Source organism: Pocillopora damicornis, chromosome 13, assembly GCF_964200805.1.
Source record: "Pocillopora damicornis chromosome 13, jaPocDami1.2, whole genome shotgun sequence".
NCBI classification, from domain to species: domain Eukaryota; kingdom Metazoa; phylum Cnidaria; class Anthozoa; order Scleractinia; family Pocilloporidae; genus Pocillopora; species Pocillopora damicornis.
The window spans coordinates 6,122,391-6,146,512 of NC_142682.1; the positions used below are offsets into that span (position 1 = coordinate 6,122,391).

The 24,122-nt window shown below is 38.8% G+C and overlaps 3 protein-coding genes across 3 annotated transcripts; 2 read left to right on the top strand and 1 right to left on the bottom strand.

Annotated features, from left to right (window-relative positions):
* The first annotated feature begins 1,228 nt into the window (after positions 1 to 1,228).
* On the top strand, positions 1,229 to 10,146 carry LOC113680963 (lysosomal Pro-X carboxypeptidase). Its single transcript, XM_089192098.1, has 14 exons — positions 1,229 to 1,679; positions 2,304 to 2,441; positions 3,200 to 3,301; positions 3,806 to 3,880; positions 4,269 to 4,326; positions 4,697 to 4,745; positions 4,900 to 4,954; positions 5,421 to 5,526; positions 5,660 to 5,776; positions 5,861 to 5,916; positions 6,201 to 6,365; positions 7,060 to 7,125; positions 7,637 to 7,758; positions 8,057 to 10,146. The coding sequence occupies exons 1-14, from the start codon at positions 1,500 to 1,502 to the stop codon at positions 8,319 to 8,321; spliced, it is 1,554 nt and encodes a 517-aa protein (XP_089048224.1). The 5' UTR covers positions 1,229 to 1,499; the 3' UTR covers positions 8,322 to 10,146.
* LOC113680964 (dnaJ homolog subfamily A member 3, mitochondrial) lies at positions 9,707 to 19,225 on the bottom strand. The gene is given in 15 exon segments (XM_089192099.1): positions 9,707 to 10,636; positions 12,022 to 12,119; positions 12,906 to 13,021; positions 13,498 to 13,554; positions 14,004 to 14,075; positions 14,215 to 14,279; positions 14,543 to 14,690; positions 15,061 to 15,213; positions 15,823 to 15,909; positions 15,911 to 15,972; positions 16,162 to 16,231; positions 17,417 to 17,497; positions 18,278 to 18,363; positions 18,692 to 18,760; positions 18,858 to 19,225. Coding segments are annotated over 15 exon segments (1,449 nt in total). The 5' UTR covers positions 19,018 to 19,225; the 3' UTR covers positions 9,707 to 10,511.
* Positions 19,226 to 22,336: 3,111 nt separating this feature from the next.
* LOC113680965 (melatonin receptor type 1A) lies at positions 22,337 to 23,857 on the top strand. Its single transcript, XM_027198017.2, has one exon. The coding sequence runs from the start codon at positions 22,459 to 22,461 to the stop codon at positions 23,425 to 23,427; it is 969 nt and encodes a 322-aa protein (XP_027053818.2). The 5' UTR covers positions 22,337 to 22,458; the 3' UTR covers positions 23,428 to 23,857.
* The last annotated feature ends 265 nt before the right edge of the window (positions 23,858 to 24,122 follow it).

Here is a 24,122-nt window from a genome sequence, read left to right on the forward strand (position 1 = left end):
TTGAACCATTCCGGTCACACATCAAGTTGGAGGAATCAGAGACACAAGCTGACCTTAGCTTTCACGAGCAGGCGATATTTGATGTAATTGATACCAAGGTTGAAAATACGTGTTTCTTGGTCCCCTGAGTTGCTGAAAAAAACGCTGACATTTCCAGTAGTTTTAGAAGCTCTTTCCACGTGCAACGAAGACTGTGATCGCAAATGTGAATATTTAATTTTTAAAGTTATTTGAAATTCAAATGAATTTTGCGAGGTTCGAAAGGCGGACCGATAAACATTCAAAAGCTCTGCGATCACTTTCGTTTGAAAACGAAAAATATTTTTTTCATCTTTGTATTTATGACGATTTAATGACCTGAGATAAGGGAAAAAAAAACTGAGTAAAATATGATATAATCAGTTCAGTTTTTTCCATATTTTTGCCCCCTCAGGCTGTTTGAGATATCCTTCAACTGAATCGCTCTAGACCTCGATGGTTGGCTTCCTATTTCTTAACAATCAGGGATTTTTTTTAACTTGTCAATTCAGTTCACCGACCCTGCTCAGCGTATCAAGCCACGCAGACGGCAGCGAATTTAGACAATTAATTGCTTATTCGTACTGAATTTAATCGCTGAGTAATGTCTTTCCCAGAGTCCTCCGCTTCCCCTGACATTCTTGAAATAAAATTTAAAAACATGGCGGCTCCAGTTTAATTCGCTTCATTTCTGGTAATAAGAGAAAAATTAAGTCGTCAAAGTAGAGCTGGTAGGGTCATGTAATCAGTCTCGTCCGACGCACCACAAAACATAAGCGAGCGAAGTGAAAAATTGGCTCAGGTTGATTGCCCTTTCCACTTAATGACAAGGGATTTTTGCCAAGGCAAAGATTAGGTTCATCCTGTGGGCTGACATGTGGATTGATTTAAAGCCAAGTTTGGAAATATTTAGACAGTGCAGGTGTTTGCTTCTTAGGGATAAAGCGAAACGAAAGTTAGAGAGGAAAAATCAAACCCACAATTTTCCGTCCCAGCCACACAGATACGGCTTCGCCATTCAACCTCTCAAAGCGCATCAATAAAATAGCCTGCTATGCATATAAGAGACATGGTTTATTCCTAATCCACACCACAGGAAACTAGTGGCACAAAATATACTTTGACTAAAACAACCTGTTTACATCCCTCGATTCATTGGCCAGCATCCAAAAACTACCATGAAATTTACATTAATAATGCATGTATAATCAGAAGGCAAACTCTCTCATCGAAGAGAAAGTGCGAGAATTTAGCAATAATAGCAGCCAACGAAACCAAAAGATACATCTTCTGAGGCAAAGGATCTAGGTATTTTTATAGTTGAAAACAATAACAATAACCCGTGCCGATCACGAGGAAATCACACGGATGAATCGTCACGAGGTCACCGAAGTCACGAGTTAGGCTGGGAAACAGACAAATACACGAAAGACGTCACAGTACCTACTACTTCAGATGCAAGGGATAAGCGACTAACGATCATGGCTGCATTTGAAGATTTTTGTAGGATTACACTCCTTTTTCTAGTCGTTATTTCTGCAAGTGATGCCTTCCGTCTTCGAGCTAGATTTCCTCGACCGCAAGGGAAGGATTTTGGACTTCACGCGAAGAGACATTTGTGTCCGTTTTGCATCTACGAGACGAAAACGTTTAGCCAGAAGGTAAAAGATCTTTAGCTTCATAACTGTTTTACAATTGGTTAAATTTCGGTAAACAGGTCTTAAAATTCAACCGTAGGAGCAAAAATTACATAATTGGCCTCGTAATATTCTTGCCAAATATTGCAGATCATCGGCATTTATGAAATTTATCATTCATCACTTCGTATGATTCTTTAATCGAAGGTCAATATGATTTAGTTTTTTTGTTTTTTTTTTTCCATTTGTAACATCAATCTGATTTACCGTGAATTTTCGTGAATTCGAGGGCTAATTTTCAGATTAACACCTAATGTCAAGAAAAGTTATTGTTTGACAAGCAGGTCACGTTTATATCACGTCCCATCTCTAAAGCATGAAAACAAGCTGCTGTTCGAGACCGGACTCCAGAGAAGATAATTTTCCCCGTATTTTCCCGAGTTTAATTCGTCGTCTCCTAGCTTACCCAACTTTTGTCACGCTTTTCAAAATTTGGATTTGTCGCGTATAAGTGGTGCGTGACGTTCAATGTCTTAAAAATAACACAACAAATCCTTGCCGGGTGCGAAGGAAACTTAGTGATGATCTGAACATAGAAACAGTTTTACCTTTATCAACATCAACGATTTCCCTTTTTTTATTTCACAGCTGGATCATTTTGGCTTCAGTGACAATCGCACTTTTCCACAGCGTTACCTTGTGGCCAGAAAGAACTGGGTAGAAGGAGGACCAATTCTCTTTTATACCGGAAATGAAGGAGACATCACCTGGTTTGCGAACAACACGGTGAGTATTGGTTACTGACCTTCTTACAGTTTAATGTTAAAATCATCAAAACCATCAATATTACCAACTAAGTTGATCTTAAAGATTAGGCCTTGAACTTTCAATCAGCGAGAAGAGGATCACGTTTGTAAACGTACCCCTATTACCCGAGAAACAAGAAAGTCAGATGTGGTCCAAAGATTAGACAAGCATGCTAGCCACACATTTTTCGCGAGCGCTTTCTGTCAATCTGCGTGTAGAAGCGGACGAGAGGAAATTGGGGCGAACAAGGGATGAGTTGACGGCCTCTCCCCTTGAACCCTCTTCTTTTTTATCACTCAAAGTGGCTCCTATCCAATACTGAGATTTCTACTGAGTCCGGAGCGCGAGTCACGCGTGTTCTGCTCGTTAGTCCGAAACTGACAAAATTCTTTGTCTCCATCCATTGTAACGAAAACTCTATGACAAAGTAGCCGTTGTGATCATCATCAAAGAAGGCGGCATTTAACCCTTCACACCCTAACATCAGTATACATATTCTCCACACTTTCTCCATACATTTGCTATGGAACTGACAAAGAGAATTTGTTTAACAATCAAGAGCGTCTTTAGTTGGTGATCATTTCCTTTATTCTCATGACCTCAATGTTTGTTTTAGGGCGATGCCGATAGGAGAAAATAGTTACTAATCACTCTTAGGGGTTTAAGGGTTAATCATAACGTAATTTGAAGGTTATTGTTCATGTGAGCTAAGAGTGCAACACTTGTCTTGTACCCAGGGATTCATGTGGGATATCGCAGGGGAATTCAAAGCCATGCTGGTTTTTGCAGAGCATAGGTACTACGGCAAGTCGTTACCATTTGGAAAGCTGTCTTACAAGGTGTGTTTAATTAAGTGGCGAAAGTTATGAATGATTTAAATGGTCTGCCCTGCTGTGCCTTGTGATTAGTCTAGAAATCTTGCGCTTCCTCCTCGACCAATCACATGCAAACTAAAGGTGGCTTGATAGCGTGCGCGCGCTTTCCCTTGCTTAAGGGTGTTAGATGTGTTTATGTTGGGTTTTTATTGGCTACCTCCTTCCCTTTGTTCTAACCAGTTCGCTAGGTTCCTTAAGGTCTTATTCTACGTCACTCGATCAACAAGGAGCGATCTGTGTTGTTTTACGTTACTCATTTTGATGATACATATGAGAGGAAGAATTATTTTTCCCCTTCGATTGTCGTTGACGGTGAGTTGGAACAGGCAAATACGAGAGGGGTCTTTTGATCTGCGAATTTATGAACACCTCGAGAGGAAGTTTTTTAGGGACTTAGTGCCTCAAAACTGTTCTTTTCGGTTGAGTCTAGCTCATAGGTCCTACTAACAATGAATTGTTCTTATTTAGGGACCGAAGTATTTGGGATATTTAACTTCAGAGCAAGCTTTGGCTGACTTTGCAGTACTTATTCATCACATAAAGGCAAGATAATATGGGTTTGCCTAGTAGGTTATTGATAAATAATTCTCATTTAATTGCAATGATCTCTTAAACATGTTAGGTGACTAATATTTTCTGAACAATTTTATGCAGAGATGTACAAGCAGGATTCTCTAGTAGAGTAAGGAAGGGAGGGGGGAAGGGGGGAGAGGGGAGATTTTCATTCATGTCATACTGAAATTCAGGAGCATGCCAAGTGATTTAATCATAATGTATTATCCATTTTATTACTAAGAGGAGAGGGTGGGGTCACAGATACCCCCTTCTCCAAAAGTTATCCCCCTTAATGGTTTGTCGAATGATGCTCCTGAAGTAGTTTCTAATGCTTTGGCAAAGGCAACTCCTCACTAAATCCTCGTTTTTTTTTTAGAACACAGTACCAGGAGCAAGTGAAAGCCCAGTGGTCGCTATTGGTGGATCGTACGGTGGTAAGAAGCAATAGCCAGCACGTGCGTTTTAAAACTTATTTCTTAGTCGCCCTCTGCAAAACAACAACGTGAAATCACCAAACCACGGCGGCATTTTTTTTAAAAATTCCATTTGGAACTCCACGCTGCCTATATACGTTACGCTGAAGTTGAGGTGTGGCGCCGTAAGAGACAGTCAACACATGCAGCCATTTTCGAAGTTATAACTGAAAAGAGAAATTTAATTTTAATCGACGTCTCACTTGGCGTCACCGTGTTAACTGCTTGAGATCCCTTAAGACTAGTTCCTTAGTTTGCAGGCGATGCTGTGAAATATGCACGACATATTTACCTGACTTTCGTTAGATATATTTTTCGTTCTCTTTTGTAGGGATGCTGGCCGCTTGGTTTCGAATGAAGTATCCAAATATTGTTATAGGGTAAGTAAATGGGGCTGATGCGAGCCGTGAGAGAAATGAGACGAGAATTTGGTGCTGAGAACAAGTCATTATTTTTCAGATTGCTGAAAATCTGACTACTGACCAAAGTAGGTTGCCTTGAATTTTTTTTAACTCGTAATTTTTCCTAACCCAGGGCCCTCGCAGCTTCGGCGCCAATTCTACAATTTACTGGATTGACCCCTTGTGAGGTGAGACATCATTTGAGATTTCTGGATACCGATCATTCCAGTTATAGGTTCATCAAACTATCCCCCCTCATTGCTCATTAGCTCCTGTCTTACCCTCTTCTAAGAATTTTTTCAAATCACATTTAACCTGGTCAGAACAAGTAGGAAAAGAAAAATGATTTCACCATTTTGTCAGTCGTAGAAAACCTTGATGGTCATGATCAAGTGTACTGTGATCAAAGCGTGGTCTTATTTTACATTTTCAGTCTCATTTTCAGATTTTTGCATTTGAAAGCCCTCTGAAGATAAGTGGTCTCCTTCCTCCACCTCACCAACCCCCCCCCCCACCCCCCCTGAATATTAGCCCATCTACTGATTCTTGCGAAATTTTTAAAGTACTGAGCCTCCTTTTGTAATCTTGGTGTTAAAAAAACATTGCATTGCTAACAACTCTCTCCTTCAAATTTCTTCTGATGTATATTTTTAGAAGTTTTATCAAATTGTCACGGAGGATTTCCAACGTGACGGAGGAGAACCATGTGTAAATTTGGTAAAAAAGTCATGGGATGTCGTAAAAAATTACGGCAAAACAGGTACAAGAAATGTCTTTTTTTCATTTTGGACCCAACTAAACCTAATCAAGCAAAGGCTTTGTGATTTGTTGAATTTTTTGGGTGAACTTTGCATCGCTCTAAATACCTTAATTTACGTTTTTCTTTCTTGTAGATAGCGGGCGGAAAAAATTATCCAGTATATTTAAGTTGTGTTCTCCTCTGAAAACCAAAGATAATGTCACTCAGTTGGAATATTGGTTGAGCGAGACCTGGGTCAACTTAGCAATGGGTAAGTGTTATGTTATTCATTGTCGTCCTCCCTAAACGAATTACGGCCCAAATATTTCTTGCTGACTGCTGCATTCATTTACAGTGGATTATCCGTACCCTGCCAGTTTCTTGGAACCTCTTCCCGCTTGGCCAATTAAGGTATGATGCATGCGCATAATTTTGTTTACGACATAAGCCTCAGTCTCGAAGTGTTCATCTTCCACGTTCTCGTACCCAGAGTCCTCGTTCCTGTTGATCACCTCGGTAAGTGAAAAGGAGTGGCTCATGGGACTAGAATGAGTTTAAAGACGCAGAGGAAGAGAGGAAGTCACGTGAAAGGAAGCGAGTTCTTAATTTTCTTATCTCTTAACAAGAGATTGTTCATTATATGGTGGGAAATATTTCAAGCAAATATGATTACGGTTTTTTAATCTTTTCTTAAGGAAACCTGTAAATATCTTCAAGACGAGTCATTAGACGATGACAAACTTCTGGGAGCCATATCCAAAGCTGTTGGAGTGTACTACAACAGCTCAGGCCATGCTAAATGTTTTAACACCTCACAGCAAGCTGTATCCTTCTTGGGAGATGATGGTTGGTATTTTCAGGTTGGTTGCTGCTTGGTGCGCAGTCTTGCGTAATTGAAAATCAAGCTTCGAAAGTAATTAAGGACCAGTAATTCTTTATTGCCTGGGGGAGTGGAGGGGGGGGGGTTGCATATTTTCAGGGGGAACAGAGGGAGGATCAGTCGTTACCAACAGTTTTTAAGGAGGACTAGAATATTGAATAAACGAGTGGTAAATTTGTCACTCGCTGAATACATTTTGCTTCTTTTCATTGGAATTACCATTGGCGCCTTGATATATCTATATTTTTTCTGATAAGCCGTTCTGATCATGTTGGCTCAATTTAAAATCAACACTGTTCACTTATTGAGATTTGCGGCAAAAGTCGTTGGATCAATGTCAATATCTGAGAAACTGCGCACCGACCCCTTTCCTAACCCAACATCAACCCTAACTTGTTCTCAGTTGACAGTTGTTGGGTCAGGGGGGGTGTGTGCCCACTTGCTAAGATACTGACATTATTCAATTAAGTAGTTTGTTGTACTCTTAATTAGAGAGGTCAGAGGTAATCTTTGGATTAGACTTCAGAATCCTTGGACTTACTCACTGTTGTGTCACTCGCTCATGGCCTTTTGCGATATTGCTGCGCGCGTTCGTACGAACAGCAAAAGATAAGATCTGTTCGTCAGAGTGTCCTCTAAGTTAAGTTGACTGGATGATTTATGTTTCGATTTAGGCTTGTACCGAGATGGTCATGCCTCTCTGTTCAGACGGCGTCAATGATATGTTTACCAAGTCAGAGGCAAGTATACAACACACTTGCATAACTGAAAATAAATATACCTTAGAATAACATCTCATTATTCCAACAAAGTGGTAAACGCAGCAAGATGGTCCAAGAGAAGTCTCAGGCGAACGTTTTGGTTCCCAGTGTTCCCTGTCCATAGTCAAAGGACGGATTCAGGAACATTCGATAGGGGGAGACACGGTGGCCTAACGGTTCGACCTTGGCGTGTTCTGGCCTGTTCTTGATTAGAAACTCCCCCATGAGTGTAAATGGGTACAAGTGAACCTGATGAAATACTTAGTGGGGAGAAGGGGGCGGGAGAGGGGGGGGGAGGGGGGGAGGGGGAGCGAGGATGGAGTGAGAGGGGGATGATTTGCAATGGACTGGTTAGCATTCCGTCGTGGGAAATAGTAATACCCCAACTTCCTGGTTACTACACGCTAGAGAGACAGACCAGCACAAACTTAATCTCCTGATGCAGACTTGACTACCTTCCAATAATTGTGATTTGTTTCTTATCCATCAGTGGGATTTCAATGCTTATGCCAAAGATTGCCAGAAGTCACGTGGCGTGACACCGTTGGAGTACTGGGCCGAGATTCAGTATGGTGGCAAGAAACTAAAAGCTCACAGTAATATAGTGTTCAGGTAAGTTAATGATTATCTTTTTCTTGATATGAGTTTTCATATTCTCGTCTAAGATATTGAATGGTGCATAAAACAAGATCTTTTCTAAACGGATCAGAGCTAATCTCCACTTAGTAGGAGCCACTCAGTCATTACAATGTTAACGTATGCGCAGACGTTTGACCTCTGTGTTGACAACCCCACCGTTAAAGCGCAAAACTCGCTAAGAGGGAACTCTTTTCAGTTTATTTCTGCTAACGAGAGATACCTAAGGACTAATCACATAACGAATTTTTGCTTTCATTTTGTCCCATCATAGTAACGGTGCCCTTGATCCCTGGGCTGCAGGCGGGGTTACCCGTAACATAAGCGACAGCCTCATTTCTGTGCTGATTGAAGATGGCGCCCATCACTTGGACTTGAGACATAAAAACCCGCTGGACCCTCCGTCAGTCGTGCAGGCGCGAAATTTGGAGAAATACTACATCAGCAGATGGATTGCCGAAGCCGAGAAAAAGAAAAAGGATAAAGCCAAGCTTAGAATTTCTGATAAGGGAAAGTTTAGGAGTATATCAATTCGATGATCTGTTAGTTGTTAAAATATAACAGCTTTTTTGTTTATTTTTGTATAAGCCGGCTTAATCCTTTTTAAGTTTTCTACATTGGGCACGAATTTTTTTTCAACGATGTTTCTTTCCTATAAATTAAGTATAGTAAAACGAAAATTAAGGCGATCGTAGCAGCCAATCAAAACAAATACTTGACAAGGAGCTTATGAGAACAGACAGTTAACCCTTTAACTCCCATGAGTGACCAAGACAGAATTTCTCGTCACAATATCAATATAATATCAAGCGGACAAGTTATGAGAATAAAGAAAAATATCAATTATGGTATTATAAGTTGATCCAATACCAAATTCTCCAAACTAATATCACAAGAACTGTATGGCAGACAGTAAGGAGAATTACTAATGAAATCTTGGAAGTTAAAGGGTTAAGACAAAGCGCAAGTCTTTAGATCTGGATTGGTTTTAAGAGTAATTTTTCATCGAGTGTCGAAATTAACCCGGATTGCTTTGGTTTGCTTTACTTCCCTCTGTGATTGGTCGCGAAAACTCACTCCACTCTCTCAACCAATCAGACGCGAAAACCAACCGTGACTTGGTCGTCAAGTCTTCCCGCGCTTTGGTAAGTTGCCTGTTTTTGCTTTGAGTCCTCATTGGCTAATGATGACGTAACCTTAGTTATGATTGGCTGTTGTTATTTGTATTGTTTTGGTTTTCCGACAGTCAATTGAAAACTGCTCTAGTTTTGCATCAGATAGGTTAAGTTAATTGGTTTAGACTCTAAACCAGCCATAGAGCGAAAAAACGCAAAATCAGTGCAATCCTATTTTACTTTCCATACCCAATTGAACATTTCCCCCATATTTTGGAGTTTTCGTTAGATAAAACGTGTGCCCAGGGTAACGAAGGTTAACAAAATAGTCAAACGTCTCGTCCATGAACCTCTCAAAGAGAATTTCTCTTGAGTAAGCTCCAGACGTCTAGAAAGCAACAGGAAACTTCCTCTATGGACAAGGCTAGGGCGAAATTTTTGAGAATCAGCCTTCTAGTTTTCAATGTTCAATTGATAGTTTCAATCGACGAGACAAAAGCTATTTCTGAAACGTTCAAAGTTTAAAATCAATGGTTTAAGAGTCGTCAAAAGAAACACATAAAATTTTATCAATATGCGCAATAAAATGATTGGTGTAACGGCAACGCGCTTTAACTTTCTAAGGATGCAACTTAGCATAAAACAATCGAACGACAACCAACTGCTCGAAAAACGGCGCCGTGGAAACACGCCGTGGAAATACATGAACTCACCATAAACGAATTTCTTGTCCTCTTGCTCGAGTTCTTGGCCACAATTTACGTCAACGAAAATTGCTGCTTTAACTCGACAGAATGAGGAACGGTAGGTTAAGCGTATGAACCAAACAATTTTTTATTTCAGAGATATGTTATCCGTTCTAAAGTTGCCCTAGTTAGACTTCACCTAAGCCCGAATCTATAATTTGTGTTAGCGGGAAATAAGATCTTCTCAAGTGCAGTACTAGAACTATATCATAAAGTAACCTTTGCTAGAAAAAAAGTTAGAAATTTTTTTTACTACTTTGTCATCACATCAGAAAATAAACCATTTTCAAAAATCTGATTCTTAGGGAAAAACTCCTGATCTCAATGGAGCAGACGTTAGGAGAAATGAAGAAATCTTTCTCAGAATGTTTGACAAAATTGAGTAACAGAGGAATTTAATTCTAAGTAACACGCAAAAAACAAAAAATTTCAAAAAAGCGGCTACCTTTAATATTACGTGGTGAAAGAAACAATCACACAAACAAATAAACAAAACGCAAATAGATTGGTGTGCATTCATAATTTAAACTACAGTGCGATTTAAGACAAGCCATTCTTATATTTCTCTTGCTTAAAAGGTCTATAAAACCCTGTAGGATTGGCAACGCCTTCCGCCTGTATAAATACATTTAATATTACGACGTCCAGAAAAATTATTCGCGTGAATTGTAACGTCCTAGGAAATAATTTGACTCGCATAGCAGATTTTCGAGACAGAAATCCTACGCCTTACCTTCGAAGGCAGTGATGCACTGCCTGGCATATCCTTGAACCATAAAAAAGAGAGTAATAATGACGATTTACTAAAAAAAACAGTGGACAGTTGGTGCAATTTGCGCAACACTTTTAGCAGGGTGCGCATGCGTTGTCACGCCTTTCCCTGACGCCTGTTATCTTTGTCGTCATCATCTTCGTCATCGTCTCCGCAGAATGCTTTTTTCAAGCGTCCTAGCAATCCGCTATCATCTTCAGCAGTCGTCTTTGTTCCTTGGTCTGGAGAAATTGAAGAGCCAAAAAAAGGAGAGTTAGTGACTTGGTGTTAAAATCCTAATTCATCAGGGTAACTAAATTCAAAGCTTTGAATGTCGCTCGCAAATGCTTCTTAAACTGTTGCACAGCGGGAAAGCGAAGCAGCTGTTGGGTGATGACCTCTCAGGTGGAGCGTTATTCCACCAGGAAATTATATAGCGTAACTGTTTCCAATACAACAGGTAGCAAAGGGGACAAAAATAAGAGGAGGAAACAAGAGAGCCTGATGGGGGATTTTTAACACTTTGTCACTTTCACACTTTCCGACTCCTCAATTCCTCCTCGGTACATCTACTTATTACAATCAAACCCTTAAAATTTAACAAACAAGATTTACAATATTTTCCCCTTCACTACTGTCTTGTCAACTTCCATTTCCTATATTGTCACAATGAGCGTTCTTAGAATCAAACTCGCGGGCTTCAACCCCCAGCAAGATGATTTGCATAAACAGATAGGCAGCTATAGTGAACGATGCGACCATCGCTATTCTCAAAAACTGCCGTCTCGCGAGTCGAGCTCTGCCTTCCGGGTCTTCGTCATCCCATGATCCGTCAGGCATAAACCGACCCAAGGGGCGCTTCTTTTTGACGACTTCTTCGAGATCAATCTCATTCGCCGTCTTTCCACCGGTGGGTGTTTCATACGCCTGCCAAGTTTGGCTGGGTGGGGCGTCTGTGTGATGGAGGGACACGAACGTCATACAAGCTTCGAGACGCAAAGTCACGAAAGCTCCATTTGCGTACCCTTGTCACTGTAGTCACGGCACTTAGCCTCGCAAACTCAAATGTTGTGGAAACTAGTCACGCAAACTTTCATTGTGAAACCTTGTTTTGAAAACTCACACTGTGACAATATGTCATGTTAACTTAAATTATGAGAATTTCCCGAAAGGAGTATTTTGATAAAAAAAAAAAAATCAATTCAAACTTAAACGATCATTACTTCGTTCTTCATCGTCCCGTTTTGATTACATTTCAATGGAACTTTTTTATCGTAGTCCTATACATGAGCTTCAAATAAAGCGACACACCTAACTAAAACTCTGCTACAAGTGTACCGTGGTAGATAGTTATCACAAATAAACGAGTTCCACTCAACGAAAAAAAAAACCAACACAAAACAATTAAAACAAAAAACCAAACATAAAAACAATGGGAAAATACGTGATAGTGAAACTCAACTGCCTCCTCACACCTTGATGTTGCCAATTTATACCCTGATAAAGTGGCATTGCATTTAAAATTTCTGCTAGAGAATTCAAAATGCAGGGAAGAGGATGAGAGAGAGAGAGATGTGACTGTACACTTGGGCTGCCCATTGACTTAGATTTAAAATAAATTACCCACCTTTTGCTGATTTATCGACTCCATTTACTGTACCACTGACTTCATCCTCAAGCTCGGCATATGCTAACACTAAAGCCTTTTGCTTCTCATTTAGGTATCTGAGGAAAAAGCACCGTTTATTTTACGTTAACCCCCTAAGAATGACTAGCACTGAATTTCTCCTCACAACATCATCCCTGAATCACACATTAAGGCCATGAGGATATAAAGGAAATGATCAGCAATGAGAGAGGCTCTTGATTGTTAAACAAATTCTCCTTGTCAGCACCTTAACCCTTCAATTCCCAGAAGTGATTCACATATAACTTCTCCCTATAATATCCATACAACCAGCAATCAGGTAATGAGAATACTCAAAATTATCAGGTAGAAGTCATCATTATGGTATGACACCAAATTCTCCTGACTAATTCACCAGGAAATGTCTCACAGCTGGAGGGGAGAATTAACAACCAGATCTTGGCAGTTAAAAGGGTTAAGAAATGGAAAGAGACCAGTATGGAGAATGTGCATACTGATGTTTGAATACAAAGGGTTAATAATACACGTCCAAACATCTGGCTCTTGTTATGAATAATTGCTTTTGTTATCCTATGAAAGACATCCATAGCATTGCGTCTCTGCTGAAACAGGATGCCAGCTCAACATGAGTGGCCATTAGTCTCTTTCTAACACATTGTTGGTACCCATTCATACCCTTGTTTGCCAGAAAGCACTGAGAAAGTGTCCTGTTCAAGAACACAAACAACAGAATTACCTAACCTGAGCTTTCACCAGAGCAAGTATAACAGAGTCAAGTGTGCTTAGCATATGGCCCCTCTGTCTCCTACTCATGTAATGGAAAATGTAGAAATCAATGTCCTACAAGCTTCAATCTGACTTACTTGGGTATATGTATTTTAAAATTCACAAAATGGTCTCCTTTGCCAACGCCGTTTAATCTTTGAATGCCATGCCCTGACAGACGGAGCTTCTGGTGAGACTGAGTACCAGGAGGGATCTAAGGGAAAAAACAAAAAAGAATCAGACAAAACACTACAAAGGGGGAAAGGAGTGGTTGGCAAAGCTAGGGGCTAGGGGCTTGGTGAGCACCCACATAGTGAGTGATCTACACCCTTGTAATAAGCTGGTTATCTTGTATTCTTTATGCTAACATCATTGCACTTTAAAACATACTTGTGAATCTCTTCAAATCATTTTGTTCAAAATGGTTTTCTTCTTGGAACAACAAAGCCACATGGATTGTATTAGACCTCAAAAACCAGGAAAATGGAACTACAGGGTCTAGAACTCCAGAATTTCCCACTGAAGCCTGAATCTTCCTAGAAACAGAAGGCCCTGGAGTCTTTCAAAACTATCAACCTGCTATTCTAACCTATCAATTGGTACTGTACCATATATTATTGAAACATCTGCAATCATAGCAAAACACATTAACTTCATTAAGATATCCCTGACTGTGTGACTTACACCCACCTTGATTTCAATCTCTCCATGAATACCAGGAGAACGTATTGTGCCTCCCAGAATGGCCTAGAGATAAATAAAAGAAATACTTGAGAAAACTGGCCATTTTCAAGTGCACGCCAAAATGAGTTGTAGGAGCATAATATGACTGAATTATGATCTATTGGAAGACAGATGCATAGCTGTCACCATTAACAACATTTTGTTTTTTTATCATATTAAACAAATAGGATTCCATGTTGCTGTGGGTCTGAGCAGTAATACATCACAGGAGATGTCAAAATATGTTTGGAACGTATTTTGACCCCATCTGTGTACTGACACATTAAATAAAGTACTGATCTGTCAATGAAGTAGGCACCGTGAGTACAATTTATGACCAATGAGATGCTTTTATTTCTGTTGTCCTTGTAGAGAGATACAAGTCGCCACTTGTGGAGGTTTGATATTTCACCATGCCCACAAAGCTTCAACAAGTTAGAGAATACAAAGATGACAAGGTACATGTACATTACCTGTGTAAAGCTGATTGTCACTGTTGAACTGACGTTTGCTCCTTCTCTTTCAAACACTTTACTCTCACTAACCTATGAACACAAGCCAAACATATGGCAAAAGAAGATTCAACAGTTATCCTGGGTAAAAAAAAACTTAATTTACTCTCATATCCACACTTACTGAAAAACCAAAATTTGTACACACTAATACATTGATTTTTTCACAAACCTTAAATGTTACAAATACTTCTCCAGCATCAACTGGCACCCTGACAGTTTGCCCATCTTCAACTCCTGCGAGTTAAAAAAAGTATTAAAATGATGACTACATTTTCACAAAATTGACTAGCCATCTTTGTAACAAAACCTCCCCACAATTGTTCAAATCCTAAGAAAGTATAGAGCTGTCCATCAAAAAAATTGTTATCCACACACCAACCAATCTGCTGAATTGTTAATAACTTCTGGGAGTTAAAGGTTTGATGAACAGCTGCATAAATTATCTCTTAAATTTTTATCATGGTTAAGAGAATACAACATTTTATCAATTTACATACCTGCAGGAATTGGGATGGTAATTGTCTTGGTCTCATTCACTTTTCCTTTTCCATTACACTTCTTGCATGGTGAGCTAATAAAAACACCCTGGCCGCCACAGCGCCGGCAGGTTGATCTCATGTGAAAGAATCCCGTGTTAACTGTTTCCTGAAAACAAATTCACATGGTTTATGCTTCTGCTATCTTGCACAGATAACTGTGATCCTTTACTCTGATTATCCAGCTGGAGGTACATGTACTCCTGCATAAAAGGATTGCTGGCAGTAAAAGTAACTGGTATTTCAACAACGTCAGAGGAAGTCATCCTCAGAGTCGAGACTATCACAACTTCAGCCAAGGTTGTTGAGACATCAGTTGCCACTGCAAAAACTAACCTTCTCTGGGATACCCCATCAAGAACATCACACTATGCAATCAAATGTTACCCTCCTATTGAAACCATTTACAGTACAAAAAATAATTCAAGATCTCACACTAATGTAAAGAGCAAAGAGCAACAGAGATGAACAATTCTTACTTCTCCAGTTCCTTTACAAGTGGGACATTGCGAATAAGTGGTTCCAGGTTCTGCTCGTTTGCCATTGCATCTGTTACATACTACTTTTGTTCTTGTTGTAATATCTCTATTGCAACCCTTGGCAGCATCCATGAAAGACAGGTTTAGAACATGCTGAAGCAAAAATGTAAATAACATCATGAAATAAAATGCAGTTAGGTTTCCTGGACAATTCCCAAATGAAACACAACATGTGAATTTCAAAATTCACTAACTGATAAAAACTAATGAAAGTGAATGATATTCCAATATTATCATGATGCAATCTTCTAAGTACCTGAGAAAAATATTGAACAGAAGGTAACTATTATAGTCAAAACCAGAAGTGCAAAGCCCTTAACCCTTTAACTACCAGATCAAATTTGTAATTCTCCTTACTGTCAACCATACAATTCTTATAATGCTAGTTCAGAGAATTTAGTATTCAATCACCTAATTATTCCCAAATTGATAGTTTTCTTTATTCTCATCTCATATCTGGTTGATATTGTATTGACATTGTAAGGAGAAATTCTCTCTTGATCAGCCATGGAAGTTAAAGGGTTAATAAGTTGTTTGGTTACCTTGACAATGGTGTCAGGGTGACACTTAACTGCTTCTAACTTTCAATATGTTATAACAGGAATATATAATCAAAATAAATATGTGATGTTTTGTTTTAAAGAAACTATCAGGAAGGGGGGTAAAAAAGAGGCAAAATTGTTTAGTTTTTGAATGTCTGACCTGCTGGATTTCTTGAAAGTCAGAGCCATATCCTCCACTTCTGGTCCCAAAGCCAAAGGGATTGTCTCCTCCACGAAAGAAGTTTTTTTAGGATATCTTCTGGGTCAATGCCTTCACCAAAAGGATTTCCACCACCATATGGGTTACCGCCTAGAAGAGAAAATTTCAACCACCAAGGTCAGTATTTTCCTCCACTACATTTAACTTTAGGGGACAAGATTTCAATGTGAAATTTCCAAGCTTTTAACTGTAACAGAGCTGCTAATTAATCAAAATGAAAAAAACTAACATATTGAGAAACCAAATGGTTATAAATGTGCCACCACAAAGACTGTTTACCTGCAGCACCACTAAAATCTGTAGTTCCAAAATTGTCATATGTGCTCCTTTTGTTGTCATCACTCAGAACCTGTGGAGAATGTGGATTTATGAGAAAAATTTATGAGTCACAACAGAACCGTAAAATACAGTTTTCTTCTCACTCATGACGACTTCAACACGGACAAAGTGTGTAATTCTGCGAACCCCACTTGAGTGGGGTTCATGCATACGTATGAGCACTGTTACCTAGTAACGCGCAACATATTTTATGTCATGTTTCACTGGGAGTCTTTGACAGAAGCTGTGTAGTAAAACCTGTTTGGTCTGAGAAACTGGGATAGATCGACAAATTTGAAGTGAACTACGTCTGATGTTTTGACTGTAATTTGGAAAGCTTTGTTTGCTAAGTGGATTAAGATAAAGCAGATGTAGTTTAAAAAATGGTTTTGATCTTTGAAATTCATAGAAATTTTGTCAATGAAAGCTTATGCAAATTCATGTAAGAGTAAAAGTAGGTCTTCTTAAAGCGAAGACATTGTTCACTGAAGGGAAAGGTTTCCTCACTTTTTTTTTCTTTTTCCAATCACGTAATGTTTGATCCCTGATCTCTCATGGATCACAGACGCAGCGATTCCACTCTGCATTCCAGCCATCACAGGAAATAATCACATAATCATCAACTTCTTAAACAGTGCACGCACACTAAACTCCTTCTTCATTGACTGCTTCAGCTTTGAAGCCCACAGTTTGTGGAAGCGCCATCACGTTTTTAGTCAACTGTGCGTTTAGCTCATGGGATTGAAACAGGTTTGCAATTGATAAAGCCGGTTAACTTGTTTTGATGAATCTGCAATCGGTTACTAGGATACTTAGTGGTGTCCAGTGTCCCTGGGTAATTCTAGCGCTTCATTGTGCATGTGTAGATTAAGACTGGAATTCTTAATGAATTACACAATTTGTCCATGTTGAAGTCATAATGGTAATTTTTTTATTTCATGTCTCTGATCTGCATCCTTCACCACTCTTATCCTTTTGTCCTTTTTTTTTTTACTTTTTTCCCATTTAAATTTTCAAAAGTGATGTTTCCCACACAGTAAAGGAAAGATTCACGGGCAATAACTAAAACCCTTACAATATCTTGACATGGTGTATTCAAGCAAAGAGACCAGGCATGATGAAGGAAGTTTTTTTTGGCAAAATGTCATCAATATTTAAAAAATTTGTAGTCAAATACAAAAAAATTATGTCCCATAGAATATTACCAGTGACATACCTCATATGCTTCACTTATTTCCTGAAACTTTTCAGCTGCATCAGCACCTTTATTTGTATCCGGGTGGTATTTCTTCGCCAACTGAAAGAGGAAAGTGGATGTTAAGCAATGTGTGTAACTCTGGATGCAAAAGAAATAAATTAATAATAATAAAAAAAACATGCTCAGTTGGTACACAGGCTTGAATCATAAGGTGAAAAACACATGCTTACTTCATTGCATCTACTGTTGGTTTAAACTCTTCAGAGTAACTAAAATATAATTTATCCATACATTATGTGGGAAATAATTAACCTTTTCAGGAATATCTTGATTGATAAACAATTCCTCCTTATCAATACCACAGGAAATGTATAAAGAACAGTATGGAGAATATATATACTGATGTTAGGGTGTAAAGGGTTAATGACAATAAATAGGACTAGTTATAGGAGGAAAGTAAGTGTGATGTAGTGCTAGTATCTGAATAGTCCACATCTTTAATTTCAAGTGAAGTAAAGTTCCTCCTCCTTTACCTTCTTCTCTGGAAATGTGTGGAGAAACCCTTTTCTCTCCACCACTTTCCTATCATCTGTAAATTCTTCCCTTATTGTTGTGGCTCATGCATGCTACAGATTATTTGCCTTTTATTAAAGGTCCTGACAAGTGTCAATGTGTTTAGAGAATGTTCATGTTGGTGTTTTGAAAAGATGACACTGGTGGTAAAATTCTGTTGATCACAGCATCTTACTAAAGTTACAGTAGGAAAGGTATCAGGATTCCTCGACTCTTTCTTTTTGCCAGATACGATAAGAATCATGTTAAAATGTCGATCTAAAGGTGTGTCAACACCTATGTAGCACGAAGTGTACATGTACTCACATTAAAGTACGCCTTTTTTATTTCCTTTTGGTCTGCATTACGTGGTACTCCAAGAATTTTGTAGTAATCTTTCTTGTAAGTTGGATCTGTGGAGAAAAAAGGTTTCATGACATAAACAATAACAGAATATTTCGCAAACGTCATTGCTGATGGAAACACTCAGGACAGTCTGGTAAACGCAATTTTTTTTTGAACTGGACTAAAGTAAAAAATTGTTACCATCTTTCTTCTCGATTCATACGTAGCTATCACCAAAATATATTCAAATAAGAAGCGACATCAAAAAGATCATTCAAAAATTTAACTCATACCGGCATTTCCAATATTTCACATAGCAAGAACACGTGGGTTGAAATTGCGATCGTCGCAAAATATCGCCGGTGAAATCTGTCTGATCATATTTGTTTTACTAACCTGACGTGTGAAATTCTCTATGAGACGAAATCGCTCCCAAAAATGAGGGGTTAATCTTGCGCGAAGACGCTGAGGATAGAGGTGACAAAGCAGTTAAAACGATTATGTAAGGTTGTTTTCGAAAAAGTTGTGTTATGTCAGCTGATATACGGAAGCAAGTTCTCACCCGACAAAAAGAAAATTCCATTTCTACGTGACGCAACCAGTAAATTATTTCCAATTCTTGAAAAACTGCACACAGTAGAGCCAAATCTTCGCTTGAGTGTTTCTCTCGAACAAAAATTACATCGTTGGAATAGCAGTAATCCCGTTCGCCGAGCCGCCATGTTGGCAACCGACTGGGAAAGTACATGCGCACAGTAGTATGACGCAATGGTAAATCACTATATTTGGATATTTAGATTTCTGATGAAAGGCAATCAAACTGAAAAAAAAAAAGCGAGAGAGGGAAGAAAATGGCACATAGCCCAAACTCAGAGATAGAAGAAACGAATCCATTTACACACACACACACAAAAAAAAAAATCCGCTGAGTGGTCCAAAAATAAAGTTAATAATTATGATATCCAGATTAAACCTCGCACCCAGATCTCTTTTGTGGGCGAAGCGAAGATCTGGGTACGAGATTACTACCAAATGCAAACAAAGCTTATTTCAAACCATCCGTAACTTTTCCCCTTTGAGCGCCATGAACACTGGTCCTGTAGAAATGGAATTATCGCATAAAAGAGATTGTGGTCCCTGAGACAGAAATTATCTCGTGGTTTTGCCTCCTTTTTATATAAATATTTTTAGCTACAAATTGCACTCGCCTTACGGACTTGTGCAATTTTGTTGTCTTTGAAAAATTTACATTTAATTGATAACGCCAAATTGCTCTCGAAGTCATATTATTACTTACACGTACAAATGTCGTCGGCACGCCTTCTCCGCGCGCAAGACGTCATATCACGGCGACGGCAACGAGAACGTGGCAAAACAAAAGATGTAATGAGCAGCAGAACGATAGCTCAGCACGTGCGTTTTAAAACTTTGTACATTTCTTAGTCGTCCTCTGCAAAACAACAAAGTGAAATCATCAAAATTTGCGTAGTCGCAAAGAGGGAACCCGACGGCTAATTATTTAAGTTTCCATTTAGTACTCCACGCCCCTCTCATACGATATGCTGAGATTGACATGTGGCCCCAATAAACACATCCAGTAATTCGCGAGATTTCAACTAAGAATATAAATTCATTTTAAAATCAACGTCCCCCTTAGCGTTGCTGTCCTAACTGCTAAAGGTCCCTCACAGCTTCATGGAGCTTCATGTGCAAAAGCGACGCACGTTACCGGACGGCGAGATGGGTCATATCCCGGTTGCTGTTGCTCGAGTAAGGTTTGCCAAAAATCTGCTAAAAAAATTGTAATTGGTCAGAAATGGGATACAACTGAAGCGTTAAGAAGAAGGCAAAGGTGAGCTGAGATCGACTGGTTGAGAACTTAATATATGTTATATTACGTGCATTCGCCCCATAACTCGTTTAGAGGACACCTCGACAGGCTTTCGGTTGTTTTTCCCTTGAACCGTTGGTCTTTATGATGTCAAGCGCGCGTTATCCAGGCCATAGAAATTTTAAATTAGTGCGAGAATGCGCATGCTGTCACACGAAAACCATAGTAACATATTTTACGTCAAAAATCTGTTGACAACTTTACGTCAAGCTTTTGATTTGACTTCAATTCAAATACATTTCATGAAACGAGACAAGAACTCCTAAATTTTTTGCATTGCTAATAAGTTCAAATATCTTCCATTGGCATGATTTGCAACATCTTAAAAAAATGTTACCTTTTCGTTACGCTTTTTCGCGAGAAGCGAACCGGAAATCTAAAATTTCCACATATTGACATCTCTTCTACTTTAAACAAACCTCGGAATCTGATTGGTGGATTTGTTTTGGTGATGCTTGATTTCTCTTTGACTAGAAAAAAAGATGCAACTTTGAGCAAAAGATAATACTATTCGTAAATAAATGGCACTGCTGAAAGCCAATTAGATTACAGGGATCAACAGCGATTTCAAAACGTATATATATGTTATTCGCCAGTCGGGAGGTCCGTATTGGGAAAAACTGTGCCTTAAGACTGCACGAAGCAGGAAGCCGAGGGCGGTACTCAAGACAGAGGGCGCAATTTTTCCCAATACGGACCCGGACCTAAGCTGATGAATAACGTTTTTATTTTTATTTAAAACTTCACTAAATTCCTGCCAAAATAACCTGGATAACTTAGGGCTGTAATTACGGCAAGATTCTCCGTAAACTGAACAATTTTTGAGCGAGTAAATGGTTGTTAACTGAGATAATACAGATTAAGAGAGAGATTTCACCGGAATATTTTTATTTGTATAACGATAAAAGTGATTTAAAAGGCTTCCAAACTAACTTTGAAACTTTTTTTACAAGTATCAGTCACAATCTGACACCTGTCAATTAGAGAGCGCTTAAGAAGAAAAAGTGCATGTACACTTTTGAAAAAAAAAAAACGTTACTGGTTTGGCAAAAAAGCTCAGGTTCAATGACTGTCGCGACAAGTTTTTCTTCAAAACCATTAAGTGATCTTAAAGAAAGTATTATTCACTTCCATCGATGATAAGTGCACGGTTTTTGTTTTGTAATTTACAGTTCAAATGGCCAAATTGAACAGGTCGACTTGCAAAGACTTACTGAAAGCGTATTTGATGTAGGACTGAAAACTTTTGGGTGAATCTGTTGTGGTTTAAAATTAAAATCAAACAAGTTTAAACAATCTTGACTTTTCATGAATATTCGCGGTCACCACATGGCGAGCTCGAGGTTTCTAATAAATGACATGGTATTTACAATAGCAAAACTTATTTGAATTGCGAGAAAGTAGTTAAGCTGTTACCAAAAAAACGCTATTTATAGGTACCAAGATTTCAATTAACTGAATGGAACCCTGGAGCCATCACACTGATTGTTTTAAATCTGTGGAACTATTATTTTTGTCGCATTGGAAAAGATAGGATGTCTAAGTTTTAGACGACGGAGCTGCAAAGGTAAGTAAGTGTTCACTTTGGTAGCATGAAAATATCAGCTTTCCCGCATTTGAAATACATAGGGAAGGGGGGCAAAAGTGACAGAGATTTTATTCTTGATCTCTTTGAAATTCTGAATAGCGTAAGAATTGGTCTCTTTGTCGTAAGCTAAGATTATTTAAACATTATCGTCTGAGATGAGCTGTAGGACCAAAGAATAGTATGGTTTACTTAGAGTTTTAAAATAAAAGTAGATTCATTCGCACATTTAGATCGGCAAGCTTTTAGACTGCATGATAGCTTTGGGTATAGCACATATTCACAGATACTGAGCATGTAGAAACTAAGACGAAATTTTCCCGAAATCGGGAATCCGCCTGGATCTTTTGTTTAGGTTTCAAAGGTTCCTCTTAGATATTATCAAGCCATATTTCTTTGAGGTATTGTATCTATGCTATGAATTGAAGATTTCAATTTAAAGATAAACCAGTTAAATCGTGGAGGTCCTCCTCATAAATCCTTATACATCTATTGTAAGTCTTGATTTATAATCTGGTCTCACGGCTCATTCTTATTGTTTTCATTATTTCTATTTTCATTATGACTTTTTTGTAGCTAGCTAAGAATCACAATTTTTTTCACCACGCCAGTGGACAGAAAACGTTTTTTCCAACCACCGTTGCACAAATCACGTTTTCTACGCGAGGCAGCCTAGGAAAGATTACAATGCCCGTTCCAGTCAATCTCTCTTCACAGTCGCTCCAAATGGCGCGTTCCCTTTTGCACAGAGGGTGGTTACAGACTACTTTGGAGAGCTTTCCTATGGTGATAGTGATGTTGATTGCGTTTCTAGGCAACGCATTGGTTTTATGGGCAGTCAAGCGAAATCCACGCCTGCGCACCACGCCAAATTACTACATTACGGCCTTGGCTTTGACCGATGTGCTCATGTCATTCCTCGTTATGCCGCTGTCCTTAAGCGTTTTGATCGCGGGTCGCTGGCCTTACAGCGAAGCGTCATGTTCGTATCACGGTTACACTGCTACAACGCTAGGATCAGCGTCGCTTTTCATTCTGACTTTAACTTCTGTAAATCGTTATTTCAAAGTTGTACGGCCTAACCTATACAGAGAGTATTTCAAAGTGAAACCAGTGTTGACTTCTTTGTCACTCGCCTGGCTAGCCGCCTTCGTCTGGCCAATTTACTTCCTGTTGAAAGGAAACTTCCGCTACCATCCGGGAAAGTTCTGTTGCATTTATGACCTCGATGACGTCAGTGTTGCAGAGGGGCTCGCCTTGAATATGACATTCGCCTTGTTTACGTTTAGCATAATCTCTTCCAGTTATTTCAGGATATTTCTAACAATTCGGAAACACAAAGCTAATCTGAATAACAGACCCAATAATTCTCCACGGATTTCTGCTAAAGATCTAAACGTTACAAGACTTCTGTTTATTGTTGTTGTCTTTTACGTTTTGTGTTGGCTTCCAGTGTTGATTGTTGACACTACAGAGTTGTTTACTGGACAGTACACTTTCCCTCGTCAAGTCTACCAGCTATATTCATACATGGTTGGCGTCAACAGCGCTGTGAATCCTGTCGTTTATGCGTTTTTCAATCGCGAGTTTAAAACGGAGTTTAACAGGATTGTTAGGTTAGGCAACAGGAAAAACAATGTAATACTACCACGTTGAGCGAGAGTACCCAACCCAGAACTAAAGAAACTAAGATGTCACATAAAAAATAATCAGCCTCGGCCTCCATCTTTGAAAAATGGTGACGGATGCAAAATTGGACAGTTATTAGAAAACAATATGACTCTTAATTAATGTGTTTTTTCGCAAGCTTTTTTTGTGTAATTATTTCATTTCCCCTGATTCAGAGAAATTTGTGTGTGATGAATAAAACATTACAGTGGGCCGTTCTTATTATGCAAATAGCGATTAAAATTGTCTGTACTGAAACTATATCCGCGAGGTAAAGTACTCTGTGACTGTGCATATTGAATCTATTTAATACAACTTCCACTAATTTCTATTGATGAAAGCTAAGTGAATCATGTAACTATGTTAAGAGGTAAAGAAAAGGGAAAAATTAAAATTATAAATTACTTTAAGCAAGAAAGAACTGTTCCTCAACTGAGTCAAAATATAAGGATAAAATAACAAAAGAATATTGAAACTCTTAGTAAATCGTAGCTATAAAACAGGGGGAAACCTGAACCTAGATTTCCATTTCAACTAATTCGTTTCCTCAATTGTTTTCTCATCCATGTTTACCAACTGTCAGCACTATTTGAATCATGTTCGACAGGTGAAATAAACTTAGTTTCGAATTAATTACTTGTACTTCGACTAGCGATCTCACGCAGCGAAAGCTGTTGTTCAGC